The sequence below is a fragment of the Elephas maximus genome, chromosome 3, assembly GCF_024166365.1.
Source record: "Elephas maximus indicus isolate mEleMax1 chromosome 3, mEleMax1 primary haplotype, whole genome shotgun sequence".
Classification (NCBI taxonomy): domain Eukaryota; kingdom Metazoa; phylum Chordata; class Mammalia; order Proboscidea; family Elephantidae; genus Elephas; species Elephas maximus.
Genome location: NC_064821.1, coordinates 91,291,294 through 91,309,801, shown reverse-complemented (window position 1 = coordinate 91,309,801; position 18,508 = coordinate 91,291,294). Strand labels below are relative to the sequence as shown.

Genomic DNA, 18,508 nt, shown 5'->3' with positions numbered 1-18,508 from the left:
GATGACTTAAATGCAGAACGAAACAACAAACCTGTTGCCATGGAGTCAGTTCCGACTCATGCCAACCCCATGTGTACAGAATAGGACTACTTCATAGGGTTTTCAAGGCTGTGGCCTTTTGGAAGCAGATCACCAGGCCTTTCTTCTGAGGCACCTCTGGGTGGGTTCGAGCCATCAGTCTTTCAGTTAGTAGTCAACTGCTTAGCCCCTTGTCCACCTAGGAACTCCTGCACCCATGCTTAAATTAAGAAACAATTTAATACTCCCCCCCACCGACATCCCCACACCTCAGTCTCATCAAACTATGAGCACCACTTAGCTCTAAAATGGGCATCAACCTTTTAAAAATGAATTCCCACGAGGATTAAAGGCTCAGATTTGGGAATTTGAATACTTCTCTTTTTTTGGCATTATTTTTCACCCAAGCATCAAATAGCATAAGTGAAAGAGCAGCTCTGGCTTTAAAGGAAAATTATATGTTTTGACTCAAAATTAATCTTTGTTTTCTCCCATCTCTGTAGATAATTACAGTATGTCAGTTTCCACCCACATGCTGGCGGAAGCCTGCCGGCATCCCTGGGTGCTGGGCTGCCCTTCAGGGAGGGTCCCTGGGCAGGGGCAGCAATGTGGGCAGGGGAGCTAGGGCTCGGAGACATGGCCTTGGTGACTAAAGCTCTGAGACCTCACTTTATTTGGATCACAGTGACACAGTCTCAAGGGCTAAATGCCCCATCAGAAGGGATAAAAATGAGACAGGAACAATGAGCAGGCCAGGTGAGCCTCTGTGGGGAGGCAGCCACGAATGTGGACGGTGGGCTGACCTGATTGTGAGGCAGGCTCAGGCTCAGTGAGGGGCTGGGAGGGCTGGCTCCATGGTGAGGTCATGATGTCTGTATATTGGTGGTGGGGGTGGTGATCACCAGCTAGTCGACGCTCATGTACTAGAGCCCACCACGTGCCAGGCTCTGTGTGGAGTGCAGGAGGGACATACAGAGTACAGAGGCCCTGCGCATCAAGAGCCCCAGTTAACGGAGGGGAAAGGCATATACACGTGCAAAGATAATAAACAATATTGAGCACTATATAATAAGTGCTCAACGACATATCAGAATATACCTTCTCTCAAAAACCTTCCATGGCTCCCCATTGCCTTCAAGGTAATATTGCAGCTCTCCTTCTTGTTATTCAAGACCCTAGCCTGCATTGTTACTTCATTTGCCACCTCCTACCACGTCCCCTTCTTTGTGTGAGCACCCCCTCCACCCCCACCTGCTTTCTACCACTCCATGCCCTGTGTTTCAGCTTGAATATTTTCATGCCTCCATTTCTTTGTTCATCCTTTTCTCTCTTTCTGGAACATGTTCCCTTTTTGCTTCTTGCAATATCACAACCTCTGTTTCACCATTCCTGTTCTCTACTCAAGACAGAGATATGTTCCTCTCTGCTGGGTTCCCAACTACATTTTGTACATACCTTTGACATAGCATGTCCTGTGGTGTACTGTCATGATATCTTTACATGTCTGGCTTCTCCATAGACAGGTTGCACTTTGAGGAGCTGTGTCATACTTCTGTATCCTCAGTGCGTGGCATGGGGCCTAGCGCAGAAAAAAAAAAAAAAGTGCAGAGTAGGTGCTAAATAAGGCCTGAATGTAACCAAATTTACTGGTGGCGTAGTGGTTAAGTGCTATGGCTGCTAACCAAAGGGTCGGCAGTTTGAATCTGCCAGGTGCTCCTTGGAAACTCTATGTAGCAGTTCTACTCTGTCCTATAGGGTTGCTATGAGTTGGAATCAACTCGACAGCACTGGGTTTGGTTTTTTTTTTGTTTGTTTGGTAACTGAATTATAAAATAACAGAACTGATGGAGCCCAGAGAAATCCTCTACTTCAACCCCTCCACACTATGGAAAAGAAAAGTGAGATACAACAAGAAGTTATCCCCCCATATGCATCTGGCAAGCATTCAGCAGCAGGCAGGAGCACCCCAAGAAGACTTCAGGGAAGAAGTGGGGTTCGAGCCAGGCTTTGAAGGACATGTAGAATCATGGATGAAATAGAAAAGGAAGAGAGGGCATTCCATGTTGGGGATAAGAGGTACACGTACAGGAAGAAGGACTTAAAAAGACATGTTCTAAGGCAATGACAAGGCCAGGCCAGGAGGTTTAGAGCAAAGGTAAAGATAAGACTGAAAGTTGATTTCTATTCATCATTGCTATTCACCGTTGCACTCCTCAAGCACCTACCCCACGGCAGGCCTGTGCCTTGCTCAGGAATTATGGAGAAATATCAAATGCTTCAAATTTTCATTTTCATGAGGGAAACACAGTTTCATGGGCAAAGAGCTACCTAGAAAATGGTGTGCTGAGGGGTGAGATATAAAGTGCTGCAGAAGCCCGGAGGAGGCAGAGGATAATTTTCTGGGAAGTTAGCTTCCCAAAGGAGGTGAGTCTGGAGATGTAAGGAGAGGAAGCTATAGGCAGAGGGAACAGCCTCTGCAGAGGCCCAGAGGTTTGGGGTGCTTGTCTTCCAGTACCTTTTCTCCCTAGGTGCCCCGTCTTTAGTTATAAAAGCTCCTTTCCTCCCTAAACCCACCAGTCAATTCTACAAATTCACACTCCTCTCCAGCCACTACACTCCTTCCCCCATGCCACCATCTATCTAAGGCTACCCACCTGTGGCTATACCTGGGTTACCTTTCTAAAGCAAGCACATCCTCTCTTGTTGCCATAAAAACGTACCTATCTTATGCCCCAGGCTCCCTTTGGGTGTTAAGAACTATACCCCTCAATGACATCTGAGTGGCACCTTGTAATTTACAAAGCTCTTCCCCAACCTCCATTTCACCAGAGCCTATGAGACAGGAAGGACCTGGGCCCTTCTGCACATTTTAGAGGTGAGGAAACAGGCTCAGAGGAAAGGGACTTGTTCAAGGTCATGTTGCCTATAAATGGCGCCCCAGGTCTATGCCCCAGGCTGTTAATGGGTGTTGAGGCCTAGATGTAGACCTCATGCTAGAAAACCTTGCCATGTTAGCAAGGGCCTTCCATGAGTGTATGACGTCAGGCAGTGAGGCTTCCTGTGGGGAGATACGTTAGGGTAAGATGTCCCTTTTGTGTGCTGCTACCTATTTCACCTTTACCTTAGTCATGATTCATTAACAATAAAGGACAATAAACACTTCCTTGTCAGTGCATAATGGGTCACAGAAGTCAATTCTTCAACCCCAGTTCAAACTCAGCCCAAGAGATACCCATTATCTACGGCATTTCCAACTTTCTGCTGTATGTTGTAGTTATTTATTATTTGTGTATTTATTTTATGCAGCTATCTCCTCTACTAAACTGTATGCAACCTGGGGATAGCATCAAAGTCTGACTCATTTTTGTCACCTCCAGAGCCTGTCAGACTGTACCTAGCACACCATAGGGAAGGGAAGGCACTAGGTGCTTTTACTCATGTTATTTAACCTCATAACACCCTACAAGATAGGAATGCTTTATTCCCATTTTACAAATGAGGCTCAGATAAGGTAAGTAACTTGCCCAAGGTTATACCTCTAGTACATAGCAGACCTGGGAATTCAGTTCAGTTCTTTTTGACTCCAAAGCCCACTCTTTCTACTGCAAATAAATCTTAGTGCAATGAATGAATGAATGAATGGCACATCAGTCAACAATACAGCAAATATTTACTGAGTATTTCTTTAGTTCAAGGCCCTGAATGAGTGAGAATGCAAAGATGAATTAAAACGTGACCCTGCTCACAAGGAGCTCATAATCTAGTATGCAAGCAAAGCAGACAAGCGGGTGTTACTACACAGAGACATTCAGAGTATTTCACTGGGTGTTGGGTACTGGGTTCTGGGACACAGGGATGAACCATACGTCTCTATTCTCGAAGAGTCCTGAAGCTCGTGGGGGAGACAGACCCACCATGAAATGTCCATAATTGGAAAAAAAGGGGACTCTAGAGACCACAATGGCTACGAAAGGAATGCGGTCCCAGGCCCTCCTAAGCCACAGCTCTTCTACAGCCCATCCCACCTCATCCTGGCCTGAGTTGGAATCAGGATGGGAAGATGGAAGAGCTGGAGCCACAGGACAGTTAGGTTTTCCCCAGAACTAGAATGACACCATATATCTATTCATTCATCCAACAGGCATTCTTGGTGCCTGATTGGCTCTGGGAACACAGAGAACAGGAAGAAAAGACCACTGCCCTAGGAGGTCACAGTCCTGTGTGGGAGATAGACGTGCACACACTGATTATAACACAGTACGCATCTGTGCTATCCTTCTTCTCTCTCTCTGCTTATCTTCTCCTTTGCAGGAAAGAAAAAACCCCTCCCTACAAGCACCCACTCCTGCGGGGCCTGGCCAGCAACTACCCCAACGGCAAAGGGGACAAGAAGAGCTCAGTGAGCCACAAAGACCCTTCAAACTCTTTTTAAAGACATGGAGTCCGGGGAGGTCTTGTGGGCACAGGAGCATGCATTTTCTGCTAGAACATGAAATTAGTCACCCTTTTCTAGTTTTCCAGATGAGGTTTTGTGGGATAATAAATTGGCTAGTGAAAGGGGAGAAAAAATGAGAAATTTCATCATTGATTTTCCCTTTTACTAATGGAAAATGAATTGTGAGACTTCAGCTCAAGGCTCAGGAACAAAATAGGAGACCCCAACCAGGCGAATACAGGTGCTGTCTTCCACGATGTAGAGTTCCTCTCAGGAAGAGGAAAGCCTACACACCCTTTGTAAGAGGTTTGACATGTCTCAGGCCAGACCTCTCAAAGTCCTTCCGTGTTTTTAAGTTGTATAGTTACTATAGAGGCTACAGTTTAGGATAGGCTACGGTTGTTTGCAGCTTGAAAGATGCAGTGTTCATATTTTCAGATCCAAAACAAAAGCAACAATATGCACAACCCAAAGAAAAATGTATTGTTGAGAACAGTGGGACGGAATTTTTGAAATCAGGGCAGTCTTAGACATACGGTCACTGGATCTCTAAGCTGCTGTCTCCTGGCTTCCCCAGCCCCAGCATGCAACTTCAGAAAACCATTTTGAGAACTATTTGCCAATTACCTGGGTCATTTAATTATTACCTGGGTGGTTTAATTGTAACTTTAGCTGCAAAGGCAAAAAGGGTTGGTCACTTATTCCAAGAGGTCTGTCATGGTTAAGATCTCCAGATCTGTCTGGGAACAAGCTTTTCCATTTAAGAGGTGGGCATTGATAATCTGCAGTGGAAGAAGAGAAAGGGTCAGCTTGAGGGAAGGGTGACTGCAGGTAAGGAGGATGCAAATGACAAAAGGATGTACCCCCCAAAAAAGGCGGGTAGGAATGATAAAACAGGAGTAGCAACTGTCAAGGTGGTGCAAGCAAAACATTGTTCATTTTTCTGAAGAGTAAAGTGCCTTTGCGTGATGAATGGGTCCAGGGGAATCTGCTCCCTTCCTGTCTGTAGAAGCAGCAGGCTGAGTCACCGTGACAGCCTGCTAATTAAAATGACCTCGCAGAAATGAGGATTCGGAAAGAGCGAGAGGAACGGAGGCTCGAGGGAGATGAGGCCTTTAGCACAAAGCTGCAGTTAAGCATTATTTTGGTTTTGTTTGAGATTTTTGGAGTTTGTTGCAAAAATCAAGAGCAAAGCTTGTTCTCTCTTTGTATGTTAGTTTGCAGAAATAATAACAAAGAACCACATGTTAAAAAAAAAAAAAAAACATGTTAGCTGGCTACAAATACCATGTTGTATTTAGAGCTTCTCCCCTGGGTTCTTGTTGCCCCAATAAAGTGGTTTGTGCAGCTGCTCTGTTCCTATGGGTATTCTTGGCACCTCTTCCTCTAGATCTCTCACTCCCTCAAGTAACCAACCAGCCAACCCAAATTTGGCATAAACCATACTTTGATGTCAGGGGCTTTGTTATCAAGATAAGGAAGAATGGCCGAGACTTGACTTTCCAGCAGTCCTGTATCAGAGTCCTGAGGAGTCCTGAGGAGGTTAGTTGACTCTAATCAGCTCAGTGGGAGCAGGCAGTGTGGTAGGCCTGCCATAAATAAAGCATCACTTCAGGTAGCATAAATAGAGGCAGGTTGCATAAAATAAGGGAGATGATAGCCCACATCTGTTTTTCACTGGTCATATCACTTGCACAATGTTGTGACCGTATTTTGGCCCCACGTTTTAAAAACAGAATTGACTAATTGGATCTCAGGTCACAAAGGCAGCAGGTAGGCTAGTGGTTTAAGAGCAAAAAGTTGGAGCCAGGCAACATTGGGTTCTAATTCTGCCTTCATACCCTGGTTCTATCCTTCAGTCTCTATATGAGGCTGGGCAAGTTGCTTAACCTCTCTGAATATTAGTTTCCTTACCTGCAAAATGGTAACAATAATGTAATGATAGCTCATTACAGTAGTTATGAAGATTTGATGAACTTAGGTTCTCAATAAATGATAGCTGTGATCATTTGGAAGGTGACCGGAATGAGGAGATGTCTAAATCATTTCCCACTAGAAATGGATGAGAAGACTAGAGCTGTTTATCCTGAGAAAGAAAAATAAAAGGAAGTGGGGTAGGAAAGCAAGATCACTGTCTCTAAAAAGTTGAAGGAACATCGTGGGAGAAAAGCAGCCTACTTGTTCTGTGTTGCTTGATGTAAAAACAAGGTCCAAGGATGAGACACAATGAGAGAGATTTCAGCTCAGGATGAGGAAAACTTTCTAATGATTACAGTTGTCAATCATTGAATGGGGACAGTGAGCTCCCTATCACCGGAGGTATACAAGCAGAAACTTAATGATCTGTCAGGAAGGGAATAGAGGGGAAGCATTTTTAGTACTGAGGTGGAGGACAGCACCGAGCCAGCAGGTGAAACAGCCAGAGCCTGTTGGCTTGACGAGCCCCAGCAGGGGGCGCTCCAGTCTCTCTTCTTGCCACCCACTTCCTTCTCAGGATAGAGCAATAAACAAACCATTGCTGTTGAGTCAGTTTTGATTCACAGCAACCCCATATATTACAGAGTAGGACTGCTCCATAAGGTTTTCCTGCCTGTAATCTTTACAGAAGCAGATCACCAGGTCTTCCTTCCACAGTGCCACTGGATGAGTTCAAACCATCAACCTTCAGGAAAGTAGCCGGGGACAAACCATTTGTGCCACCCAGGTAGAACTGGCCACCAAGTCGGAGTTCTTTGTATGTCTGAGGAAAAGGAAAGAGAGATAAACATACCAGGTCTCTACCTGGCTCTCACACAGCTCTCCACACTCAGCGCCAGCTTTGCTCCACATCAGTGCAGAGTGTCAGACACAGGAATAGAGGTCCTTTTACCCCCAAAAGGTTAGGCCTCAAAAGCTCTGATAGGTAAGCAGGAGTCCACCCAGCCTTCTTGCTAGTAAAACCCACAGCAGAGGAGGCTGAGTCACCTGCTCTGATGATCTGGTTTGCTTTGCCTTTTAAACGCAGTAGTGGGCCCTTGGCTGGGAGCTTTCCCTATTGCCTGTTTGAATTGGAGGAGGCACAGGAGAGCTTATATCCTTTGACTGTAAATCAACTGACACACCTGAGGCCTGCCTTAGAGGGCCCCCAACTCATTTTCCTAAATCATAAGAGTAGGGCCATCCATGGAAGTATGAGGTGATCAACATTTGTTGAGCATCAAGTCATATATCTACCAAATATTTATCGAACATGTATTGTACACCAGGCACTGTGCTAGAGGCCTTCACAACGATTGCCTTATTTGATGTTCCCAACATCCCAACAGCTATGAGGTAAGTATCATTTTCTCCCTTTCTCTGGTGAGAAAATTGAGAGTCCTAAAGGTAAAATCCTTTGTTTGCATTCATATGGCTAGTGAGAAACTGGCTTCAAACCCAGCTCCCTTTCCACCACGCCATCCTGGGTCTTATCCGTTTGTCTCTCCAGGTAAAATCAGGTCAAAACAGAAAAACAGGTTGAAGCAGAATAAGGAAACAATGGCACCATCTAGAGGTAGTGGAGGTAGGAAGAGAGGGAAGGAGTGTGTAACTTTCCAGGCTGGTTGCATGTCTTAGGACTTCAGCGCTTTTTAGCACCTGCTTATGGAGCCCTGCCTTCTTCCCATCTCTCATTTCTACCCTCCTGGCCAAGTCCCTGCTGTGTGTCCAGTATCCTCCAGAGGGTAGGGTTTGGAGCATGGGACCTGTTCATCACTTGACATGCAGAGCCTTCCAGATCTTCAGCATGGTAGTCATCACAGGGCCCATCTGGCACCCTGTGGGTTACTGGCCCCAAGCAGATAATTAGCTCAAGCTCTTTATCACCCCCTCTTTCTGGAGTGTATGAGCTGCACCTGCCTCCTGAGTGCTTCAAGAGCACCAAGATTAGACATCCTATCACTCCTGGTCCAGCTCAGCTAACAGGGCACCACAGTCAGACAGAGTAGGGGAGACATTACAACATAATAGAAACAGACTGTGTTTAAAGTTAGAGAAATCTAAGTGTGAACCCCAGCTATCCTATTAACTAGCTGTATGGCTTTAGGCAAAGTATTTAACATCTTTCAGCCTCTGGATCCTCATCTGTAAAATGAAAGTGATGATATCTACCTCCCCCAGTTACTATGAGGGTAAAATACAGTAACATCTATAAAGTGCGTGGCACAGAGTAAAACTCTTTCCCCAAACCATCCTCCCCTTTGTACTCCACCTCCCACTTGCTTGACAGGGTTGGAAATTCCATTTCTTGAAGCCAAAGTTTTCTTACCCCCAGAGGACAGGCAGACAGGAGTACAAACCCTTTCTGAGTATAGGTCAGTTGTGATGGAGTTGCTCAGAAAGATGACAGTCAGCTGAGCAGTCAGTGCCAGGGCTGGGACCTAGGTCTTATTCATCTTTGTGGCCTCAACACTTAGCACAGAACAAGTAGCTGAGTCTGTGCTCACTGAATAAGGAGTGAATAAATTATTGGAGTGGAGGTGGGGTAGTCTGAAGGCCCTGAACTCACAAACAGGAAGAAAGATATAAGCTGGGGCTCTGAACAGATGGGAAGACAGTGTTGAAGACAATATTAACCCAGTCTGGATTGAGGCAGAATTTACAAGACTAAAAAGAGAGGGCAGTATAGATTCTGAAAGATACCATGTTTTATTAAAATAACAACAAACAAACCTTTCCAGGATTTATAACAGGCTCTTTCTGTGGTGTTTTCAATTGATATACAGCTTTTCAGGGATTGTCTCTATGAAGCCATCATCCCAACAAGCTCTGCCACCTGACACTCAGGGCCTCCCTGGTGCACTCTAACCAGTATTAGTAATTCCTACTCTCACCACACTCAGGGTGCATGCTATACAGGGCTTATTGTCCCCATTTTGCAGATGATGAAACTAAGATCAGTGTGATTGAGTTATTTACCCATGGACCATAGCTGGGAAATGACTAGAACAGGACCTGGGCACCAGCCTGACTCTGTCACACCTCACTACCTCTAGGCTCAACTCTAAACTCTAACAATAAGCCTGACCAATTCAGAAATTCATCTCTATGACACCTGTTTTAGCTCCTTTCATGCTTAAAATTCAATTGTCCCCCAAAGACTTGGGATCTATTACAGCTGACTCCATGTTAATCTCAAGTTCAAATATACTCTGCTTGCTAGCATTAGCTGTCTTGGTTCATATCCTCATCTTCCAGTAGTTGCCCAGGCCAGAAACCCTGCCACTGTCTTAATTTCCTTCTCTCCCCCTCCCCACACATCCAACCAGTCATCAAGGCCTCTGTGAAGCCTCTCCCTCCAAGCAGTATAATGGAGTGACTTTGGAGTCAGACAGACCTGGGTTTTAATCTTAGCTCGACCACTTGCTATTTGTCTTGTGAGTCATTTAAATCAGAGTCTACTTTCCCCAACTTTAACAGAGGTTAATAATAACTACTTGGCAAGAATGTTGTTCATTTCCTTTTCTCTATCCTTTCCATCCTCTCCTTCCTTCCCACTCTCACCATCATCCCCTGCCTGGATTATTGTAATGGCATCGTAAATGGCCTCCCTGGTCCCATGTTCTTTCCTGCTAACCCATTCTCTCCTTGGAAGCTTCCAGGATCTTTATAAAAAATACCTCCCATGTTTATCACACCTCTTTCAGATCTATTGTCCTAGTCAGGTGCCTGGATACCATCCCACTTTTGTGTCTTTCACACCCGTCTTCTGATCAATTGCCAAATCCTGCCAGTTCTGCCCACTCAGTGTTTCTCATATCCATCCACCCTCTCTATTCCTCTTAACCAAAGAAAATCCTTCTCATCAGTCAGACTTAGCTCAAATGTCCCAACTTCATGTCACCCTCCTCAGCCTCATCAGTTGTAATTAATTCCTACCTTTTTTGGGGTTCTCCCAGCTCTTTGCTTATTCATCCATTTATCAGTTATTTCACTCAGATTATAGCCACTTCCCCTACTATCATTTAATATCTTTGAGAGCAGAGATTGTATCTTCATCTCTGTACCTCTCATAGCATCTAACAGAGTACTGCAGATGTCAGAGGCATCAGTCCATATAGCAGAATAAGTGAAAGAATGAATGAACCTCAAATCCAAAATGTCATCCTGACTCCACCCTGGTAACTTGATCCTAGCTACAGACTTATCTTCCCCAAGCACTGACATCCCTCGGACATTCCACTTCTCAGGCTTCTCCTATGGCTCCCCATCGACTGCGGGATTTAGTTCCCACGTAGTGTGAGAGGCGCAGGGTAGTAGAGACCTTTGGACCTAAGAGTTAGACACCCTGGTGGGTTTTCAAGGTGCCAGTCTCTGTGGAGAGACTGAGGCGATAAACCTGCTTAATCCCCTAGTCCCTTCCTCAAAACCAAATTCTTTTTCAGAGCCCAAAGCTATTAGACCTATTTTTTTGCTATAACAACTGCTGCTGCTGCTACTACTACGGCTTCTATTACTGCTGCTGACTCACTGCTACTCCTCCTGCCACTCCACTGCTACTGTTCCTACTGCTTATGCTCTACTCCTACTGTGACTAATTCTGCTGCTACTGCTAACCTCCTCCTCCTACAACCCTTACTACCTCTGTTACTATTGCTGCTGCTGCTCTGCCCCAGTTGTGTCCACTCTCCTCCAGGCCCTGCACTGGTTGCTCTGTGTTTGTGATCTCATGTAATCCTCACAACAAGCCTGTGAGGTAGGTGTTATTCTCTCCATTTCACTGATAAGGATAAGGAAGCTTAGAGAGGGTTAGTAACCTGTCCAAAGTTGCACAGCCTGTAAGTGGAGCAGCCTGATGGCACCAGACTCCAGTGTTGGTGTTCTTTCCACTTTCCCCTCCGCCTTTCTGTGTACATTCCGAAGACTGACAATACAATAAATATTTAATGCTGGTTATAAAAAGCCTCTGCCTGACAGAGCCCACAGGCTCGCCTCGCTCCTGTACATGACCTCATTTTGCCTTATTCCCCCGAGCCTGGCTTTAGGCACTCTCCTTTGTGGCTGGAAGTCCCTGCAAGCCCTCCGTGCCCAAGTCTCTTCCTTTGAAACGACTGCTCTGAAATAATTGTCTTAACAGGCAGAGGTGGTGCGATCCTCAGAGCTGTAACAATAAGAGACATGTTTTGCCAGGAGATCAGGATGGGGCGCTCAGATCAGTCTTAGCTTCCATTAACCTAGCCCTCCCCCACCTTCTGCATTTGTAAAGCTGATGCATAGTCACCAGCTGGAGAGAAGAGGAAGTTTTCCCACTAACTATCCCAAAGGCTTCCTTTTCCCTGTATGCCCATACCGCTTCCCACCCTTACACCCAGGATTCAAATTGCAAAACCAGAAGAATTTAAAGACTAGGTTCTGTTTCCAGCTCTGATACTGCCCGGACTACGTGACCTTAAGTAAACCTTTTCCCTGTCTGTACTTACCCCAGATCCCCGGCAGGTTTGTTTCTTATTCTTTGATAAAGGGACGTATTTCTCAACCGAGCTACACTTAAGAATATTATGAAGATCAAATGAGAGAATGAAAATGACAGTATTTTGAAAAGTATTTCCCAGTATCTTCTCCCCATCTTCTGAGACCTCATAAAGACTCCCACTTCATCCATGCTTTGCCTTTGACCTGGGTTGACCTGTCCTTAATTCATACGCAAAATTTATTAAACATCTTAGGTGAACCAGGCACCTCCCCATTCCCTACACTGCCTCAATTCCTACCTATTCTTCAAAACCCTTCCTCCAGGGAGTCTTCCCTGACACTTCATTCTCATCAATAACTCCTCTGAGTTTCTATAAATACTACTATATTGTCTGAACATCTCATTGGCACTTAGTGATGGCTTGATATTTCACTTTTCCTGTGTATCAGCTCTATCTTCCCAACTCAACTTTGTATTGTTCTTGAGGTGAGATGATCAGAGAGGACAAAAGCCTCGTCTTATTTATCACTGGGACCTCAGGGCCCAGCATGAGGCCAGGCACTCAGAGTTTTCTGTGAATGCTGCTGCTGATGGTGAGAATGAGGATGAAGATAAGGATGAGGGTACCTGCTCTGTGCAGAACATTTCTGACACCGACACTCCTTCCTTCTCTCCCTCCCTCCCAAAGTTCATAAACAAGAACAGCCCCTTAAGCTCCTGGGAAAATGCTCCATTTGTTTTCAAGTTGGACAAACCTAGTTTACAGCCCCATGTACAGAGCCGTCAAACTTCAAGGCTACAAGCATACATGAGAGAGAGAAAAAGAAAGGAGAGAGATGGGGAGACTGGGAGAGGTGAGAGAGATAGATTGACTATGGGTTTGTGTGTGTGTGTACTCGTGAACTGTATTTGTATTATATGAGTCTTTTATGAGTAACTACATTTGTGTGTGAAAATACATGAATTTGTGTGTGTGTGTGTGTGTGCATTACTGAGTGTTAGATGACAGATCACTGTCAATTTTAAGCACATTTTTACATCAACTCATAGTCAGAGGTCCTGGGTTAAGTTTCTGTTTGAAATTCTGTCTAATCTGTCAACATTTCATCGATCTTAACGGATCACTCCCTCTGCCCCACCCTCCTTTCACTGGGACAGTACCCAGCAGTATGTCAGGGCTACCTCTCCTCCTCCAATCCCTGTGGAGGCGGGTCCTAGTTGATCCTTGCCAGGCCAGGCCCTCCAGGGGTGGGAAGTCGCCAAGAGCTCCCCTGTTTCTGATTCTATCAATAGGTGAGCTCATATTTAGGTCTTTTTCCTGTATTTCAGCCATTGTGTTTCTGTCTGCCTCTCTTTCTTTCTCTCTCTCTTATTCTTCAGGCCAGCCTTGAACAAACAAATGCCGATGTGGTGTTATATGGAAGAGAGAGGCTGCTTTCCTTTAGCAACCCCATTGCCTCTCTAAACTGCTTCTGGAGGGCTGAAATTCCATGGCTTCAGAGTGTTCATTGCTATTCAATTTTAGAAGCACTCGCTGAGGGCCTGCTCTAAAGCGGGCTGAGTTCTAGGTGGTGGCCAAAAGGGGAGAGTGCAGATTATGAAAAAAAAATTGCATTGCCTGGCCCATAGAATAGCTTTCAGGGAGCTTGAGACTTTGACTTTGTTGAAACGCAAATTCACGGGATGGAGACTTTCAAACATTAAGCCTCGTTAGTCATACATGCGTTAATTCATTCTTTAGTAAGTTTAACATTCACTCTTTCTTTTATTCATTTATTCATTCATCCTCAGGGAGGCCATGTGGCTTACTAGAAAGACTGTTAATTCAGAAGCCTGGACCTAAGCCTGTGTCAGCTGCTCTTTGAACCTCTATTTCCTCACCTACAGAATGGAATTAAAAATGATTGCCCTTCCAAGTTCACAGAATTACTTTAAGGAACTTCAGGGAACATGGATGTAATGGGGAGGAGGAACTAACATTCCCTGAATTCCTACTAGAGACAGGCACTTCACATGTATTCATTCCACAGCCACCCAATAGAAGGGGGACAAGGGAAGTGAGGACATCGGGAGCAGGAATAAGGCCTAGAAATGATCCATTAGAAAGAGCCTGAAGTGGAAGCAAAAATATCTGTAATCTAATCACAGTCTGCGCCACGCATTCATATAATTTTAGAAGTCATCTCCACTCTCTAAGCCTCAGCTTCCCATCTGTAGAATGAACCAGTTGGAGTATGTGATCACTAAGAGCTCCTCCAGTTCTGCCATTTTGGAGTTCTAGGAACCTCCCATTTGTCAGTTTCCCTCCAACTCAGTTGTCTCCCCTGAAATATCTCATTCGGACCATGGCACGCATGCCAGGTTGCTAGACCCTAATGCTGTGGGCAGTATGTCGAGGTGGTAGTGTTTCACTCTCAGCTCAGCAACAGTGGTGGTGACACTTGCCTCCCAAAGATTTTCTCTGTCCTCAGACTCGATGCTGAACCAGATACCTCTGGAGAGATGAGACCAGCGGGTGACACGGCAAGGCTTACATACAGGAGGTGCAGTGCTGCAGACCTAATTAACATCACCGTGAAATAGGCAGCCCGGAGCATGCGTGAGCTGCCAGACAGAATAAATAAAGCAATGTTTTAAGTGTTGGTTCGTAAATTTTAGTGAGTAATAAATAGACCTTGCATTAGTTACCACACCTTGACCCCATAGACCTGCTACAGATGCCCACAACCCCATGTGAAGGCCCAACCCTGATCTCAAGTGTGTGCATTATAAACTGCTTGTTAAGGGGTTGGGGGAGAAATGGGACCCTAACTGGGTACTGTAATAGAATCATGTAAAGAGGCCTGTTGTGCAGGTGCAAGAGTGTGGACTCTGGTGTCTGACAGATTCAGCTGAGAGCCCTGCTCTGCCACCATGTGACCTTGATGTGTCACTATGAACCTCCATATCCTCATGTATAAAATGGGGATATTAATGCCTTGGTCACAGGAGAATTGTGAAGAATAAATGAGATAATGTGAATAACGTTTATAGCAAATAGAGGTGTTCCATCAAGGATAGCTGTTATTATTAGTCACATCCACATACTCTTATGCTTAGTATTTCTAAGGTATGTCAGTCAAGCCAACAGCTAGGCACATGCACTTGAAAGCTATTATCCCTCTTTATGAATGGATGAAGAGGTAACAAGATCTTTCTTCATCAATAGCAGGTGGTCATTTGTCTCCCTCCAACAGTTTCCGCTTCCTTCTTAAAATATCATTCATTCATTCATTAGTGACATCTGTTATGGTATCTTAGTTTGGGTTCTTCCAAAAGCAGAGACTGGGAGCAGAAACTGGGAGCAAGTATTTATTTATGAGGTGATACCAGGAAGCAAAAGCAAAGGAAAGGCAAAAGTGAGACAGAGAGGAGAAAAAAGTCAGTAAAGGATGTGTTCGTGAGCTGATTCCCATGAGGGGAAATGGGCCTCTATCCCTCTAGGGACTTTCTCAGAAACCATGTAAAATTCTACCTCAGAATTGTCTCACCAGAGAATAGGGAGACTGAGTGGAGGGCTGCCTCCATGGGAATAAATTATCCTTCACTTCAGATTGCTCCTCTACAAGACTGATCTCCAAGGTATTTGAGATCCATTTGACAAGGAATGTTGGTCAAGTGCATGGAACTGTCTGCCATAGCTGTGCTAAAATCAGGTGGGCAGAGGTGATGTGCGACGGCAATGCAGCGTCTGCGCTACATGGGCATAGGCGGGTAGGGTGAGGCATGAGTGCCTTTGCTAACCTGGGACTGGGAAGTTTGGTAGGGGCAGTGCTTGAGTCAATTCTGCATCCCAAGAACCTAGCACTGCCTGCACAGAGTAAGTACTCAGTGATTAGTTGGTAAGAGGAAGGATGGATGGATGAATGGATATATAGATTAAAAGATGGATTTTTCTCCTCAGAAAAGGTAATTTCTTTCTATAAATTGTGGGGAGTATATGGAGATTAGATGCAGATAGAGTTTGATGTACAAAGGTAATAAAAAGGGGTGGGGCATGTAAGTCAAAAAGTCCTAAGAGGAAGTGAATCTAGACCTGGGTCAAGCAGGCCATTGATGTTGGATTGTTGACAGAGTTGGTCCAACCTGGAACTCCAGCTTAGAATCAGCACCACAGGTTCAGGAAGAACAGCTGAACTAGAATTGGGGCCGGGGTGGGGAGTGGGAGGTGGGGGTGGGGGAAGTACTCTCAGAGTGGGATTAGAAGGGAGAAGATCAAGGAGGGCCCATAGTTTGGAACTTGGACTCAAAGAATCTCAGATTTAGATACTCTGAAGGCCTCTGCAAAGTTTTGCCTTATTGTCAGGTCTCTTGTTGCATGAAAGCTGAATTTCTTCTAAATAATGAGTACATTTGACAAACTTGACCAAGGCAAGGGTATGGAAGCTTCATAGACACATCCAAACTCCCTGAGGGTCTGAATTACTGGGCTGAAGGGTGGGACCATGGTCTCAGGGAACATCTAGCTCAATTGGCATAACATAGTATATAAAGAAAATGTTCTACATCCTACTTTGGTGAGTAGCTTCTGGGGTCTTAACAGCTTGTGAGCAGCCATCTAAGATGCTCCACTGGTACCAGCCAGTCTGGAACAAGGGAGAATGACGAAAACCAAAGACACAAGGGAAAGATTAGTCCAAAGGACTAATGGACCACAATTACCACAGCCTCTACCAGACTGAGTCCAGCACAACTAAATTGTGGTGCCCAGCTACCACTACTGACTGCTTTGACAGGGGTCACAGTAGAGAGTCCTGGACAGAGCTGGAGAAAAATGTAAAACAAAATTCTAACTCACAAAAAAAATACCAGGCTTCCTGGTCTGACAGAGACTGAAGAAACATGAAAGTATGGGCCCAGAGACCACATCAACTCAATACTGAAGTCACTCCTGAGGTTCAGCCTTTAGCCAAAGATTAGACAGGCCCATAAAACAAAACAAGACTAAATGGGCACACCAGCCCAGAGGCAAGGATGAGAAGGCAGGAGGGGACAGAAAAGCTGGTAACGGGGAACCCAAGATGAAGAAGTGGAGAGTGTTGACACATCATGGGGTTGGAAACCAATGTCACAAAACAATATGTGTATTAATTGTTTAATGAGAAACGAATTTGCTCTGTAAATCTTCATCTAAAGCACAATAAATAATAAATTATGTAATAAAAAAATAATAATAATTAGTGCATTTGACCAGAAAAAAAGAAAACAAAAACAAAGTGTTTGAGATTTTATATATATCTTGCTTTTAGGCATTTTTATTTTTTTATTATAATTAAACCTTCAAGTTAAGGCCTTTCTATAAGTTGTTGCTAGGTGCCGTCGTGTTGATTTTCAACTCATAGTGACCCAATGTGACAGAACAGAACTTTCCCATAAGGTTTTCTAGGTTCTTTACAGAGGCAGATTGCCCAGGTCTTTTCTCCTGCAGAGCTACTGGGTGGGTTTGAACTGTCAACCTTTCAGTTAGCAGCCAAACATTTAACCACTGTACCACCAGGGATCATTTTCTATAAGTAACTTATCTATTTTTCTGATTATAAATATAATACTATTTATTTGAAAATTTTTGAAGTTTGAAAAATGGGGGAAAGAATAAAGAAAATAATTCCACCACCACCATCAAGAGATGTTAACATTTTATGCATTTTCTTTATACATTTTTAATGAAATTGGGGTCATTTTGTATTTACAATTTTAGATACTTTCCCCCACTGAGCTCCCTAGCAGGATTGTGTAATTTAAAGCTTTCATGTAGATTTCTCCACACCATTGAATATTCTTTGAAAATATTTTTTATTACTCATGTAATATTTTATTACACAGCTAAAACCTAATTTATTTAGCCGTTCCCCTCTTGTTATATATCTTTCTCATTTTTCACTATAATAAATTACACTGGTATGAACAGAACTGTGCAAAATCCTTTATATGCAATATTTCCTTTAAAATTCCGTACAAACCTATGAGGTAAGTACTATATATATTCCCTTTTTACAAATCATAAAACTGAGGATCAGAGAGGGGTTAAATGACTTGTCAAAGGTCCCTGCTTAGTTTGAGCTCTCCTGAAGCCGACCCTGAGATAAGGACTCCAGGGCAAGGGGTTGATTTGAGAGGAGAGCTCAAGAAAAACTGGTCAGGAAATAGGAAAGTGAGACAAGGAAAGGAGGGCAACCAATAAAATGTGTGTTTTCAAGCAAGTTACCACTGTGGATATCAGCACTTAATCCTGCTGGGACACTCCAGGGGCCAGTGTAGACCTCATGACTCAGAATTAACTCACATGAGGGATTAGGGAGTCAGGTATTTTTCATCAATTTCAGTCAGTCTTGGCTGAGGCTACTCCCACAGGGGCATTAATTCCCTGTCACTTCTGGGCTGTTGTGGGGCAGGGGGCATGGAGAGAGGACTGGCGAAGTGGGCTCTGAGGGCCACGTACATGCAGGTGCAGGCAGGTGAGGGGCAGCATGCACTGCAGTGGGGAAGATGAGGGGAGAAGGGTGGGTACTGGCAGAGGCCAATATGGTCACATAGCTTAGTAATTGTCCAAGCTGGGATTTCAACACAGATGCGCCTAACTCTAGAGC

At 44.6% G+C, this 18,508-nt stretch overlaps 1 protein-coding gene across 2 annotated transcripts in view; it reads left to right on the top strand.

The window, feature by feature from the left end:
* Nucleotides 1–18,508, top strand: part of BEND5 (BEN domain containing 5) — a 352,434-nt gene that overhangs the window by 312,962 nt on the left and 20,964 nt on the right. Inside the window, exon 10 of one of the 2 annotated variants that reach the window (XM_049879234.1) lies at nt 4,330–4,450. The exons of the other annotated variant lie outside the window; for it this stretch is intronic. Within the exon in view, the coding sequence (XP_049735191.1) occupies nt 4,330–4,450 (121 nt within the window). Of the gene's footprint in view, nt 1–4,329; nt 4,451–18,508 lie in introns of those variants that run through there. 2 annotated transcript variants of the gene reach the window in all.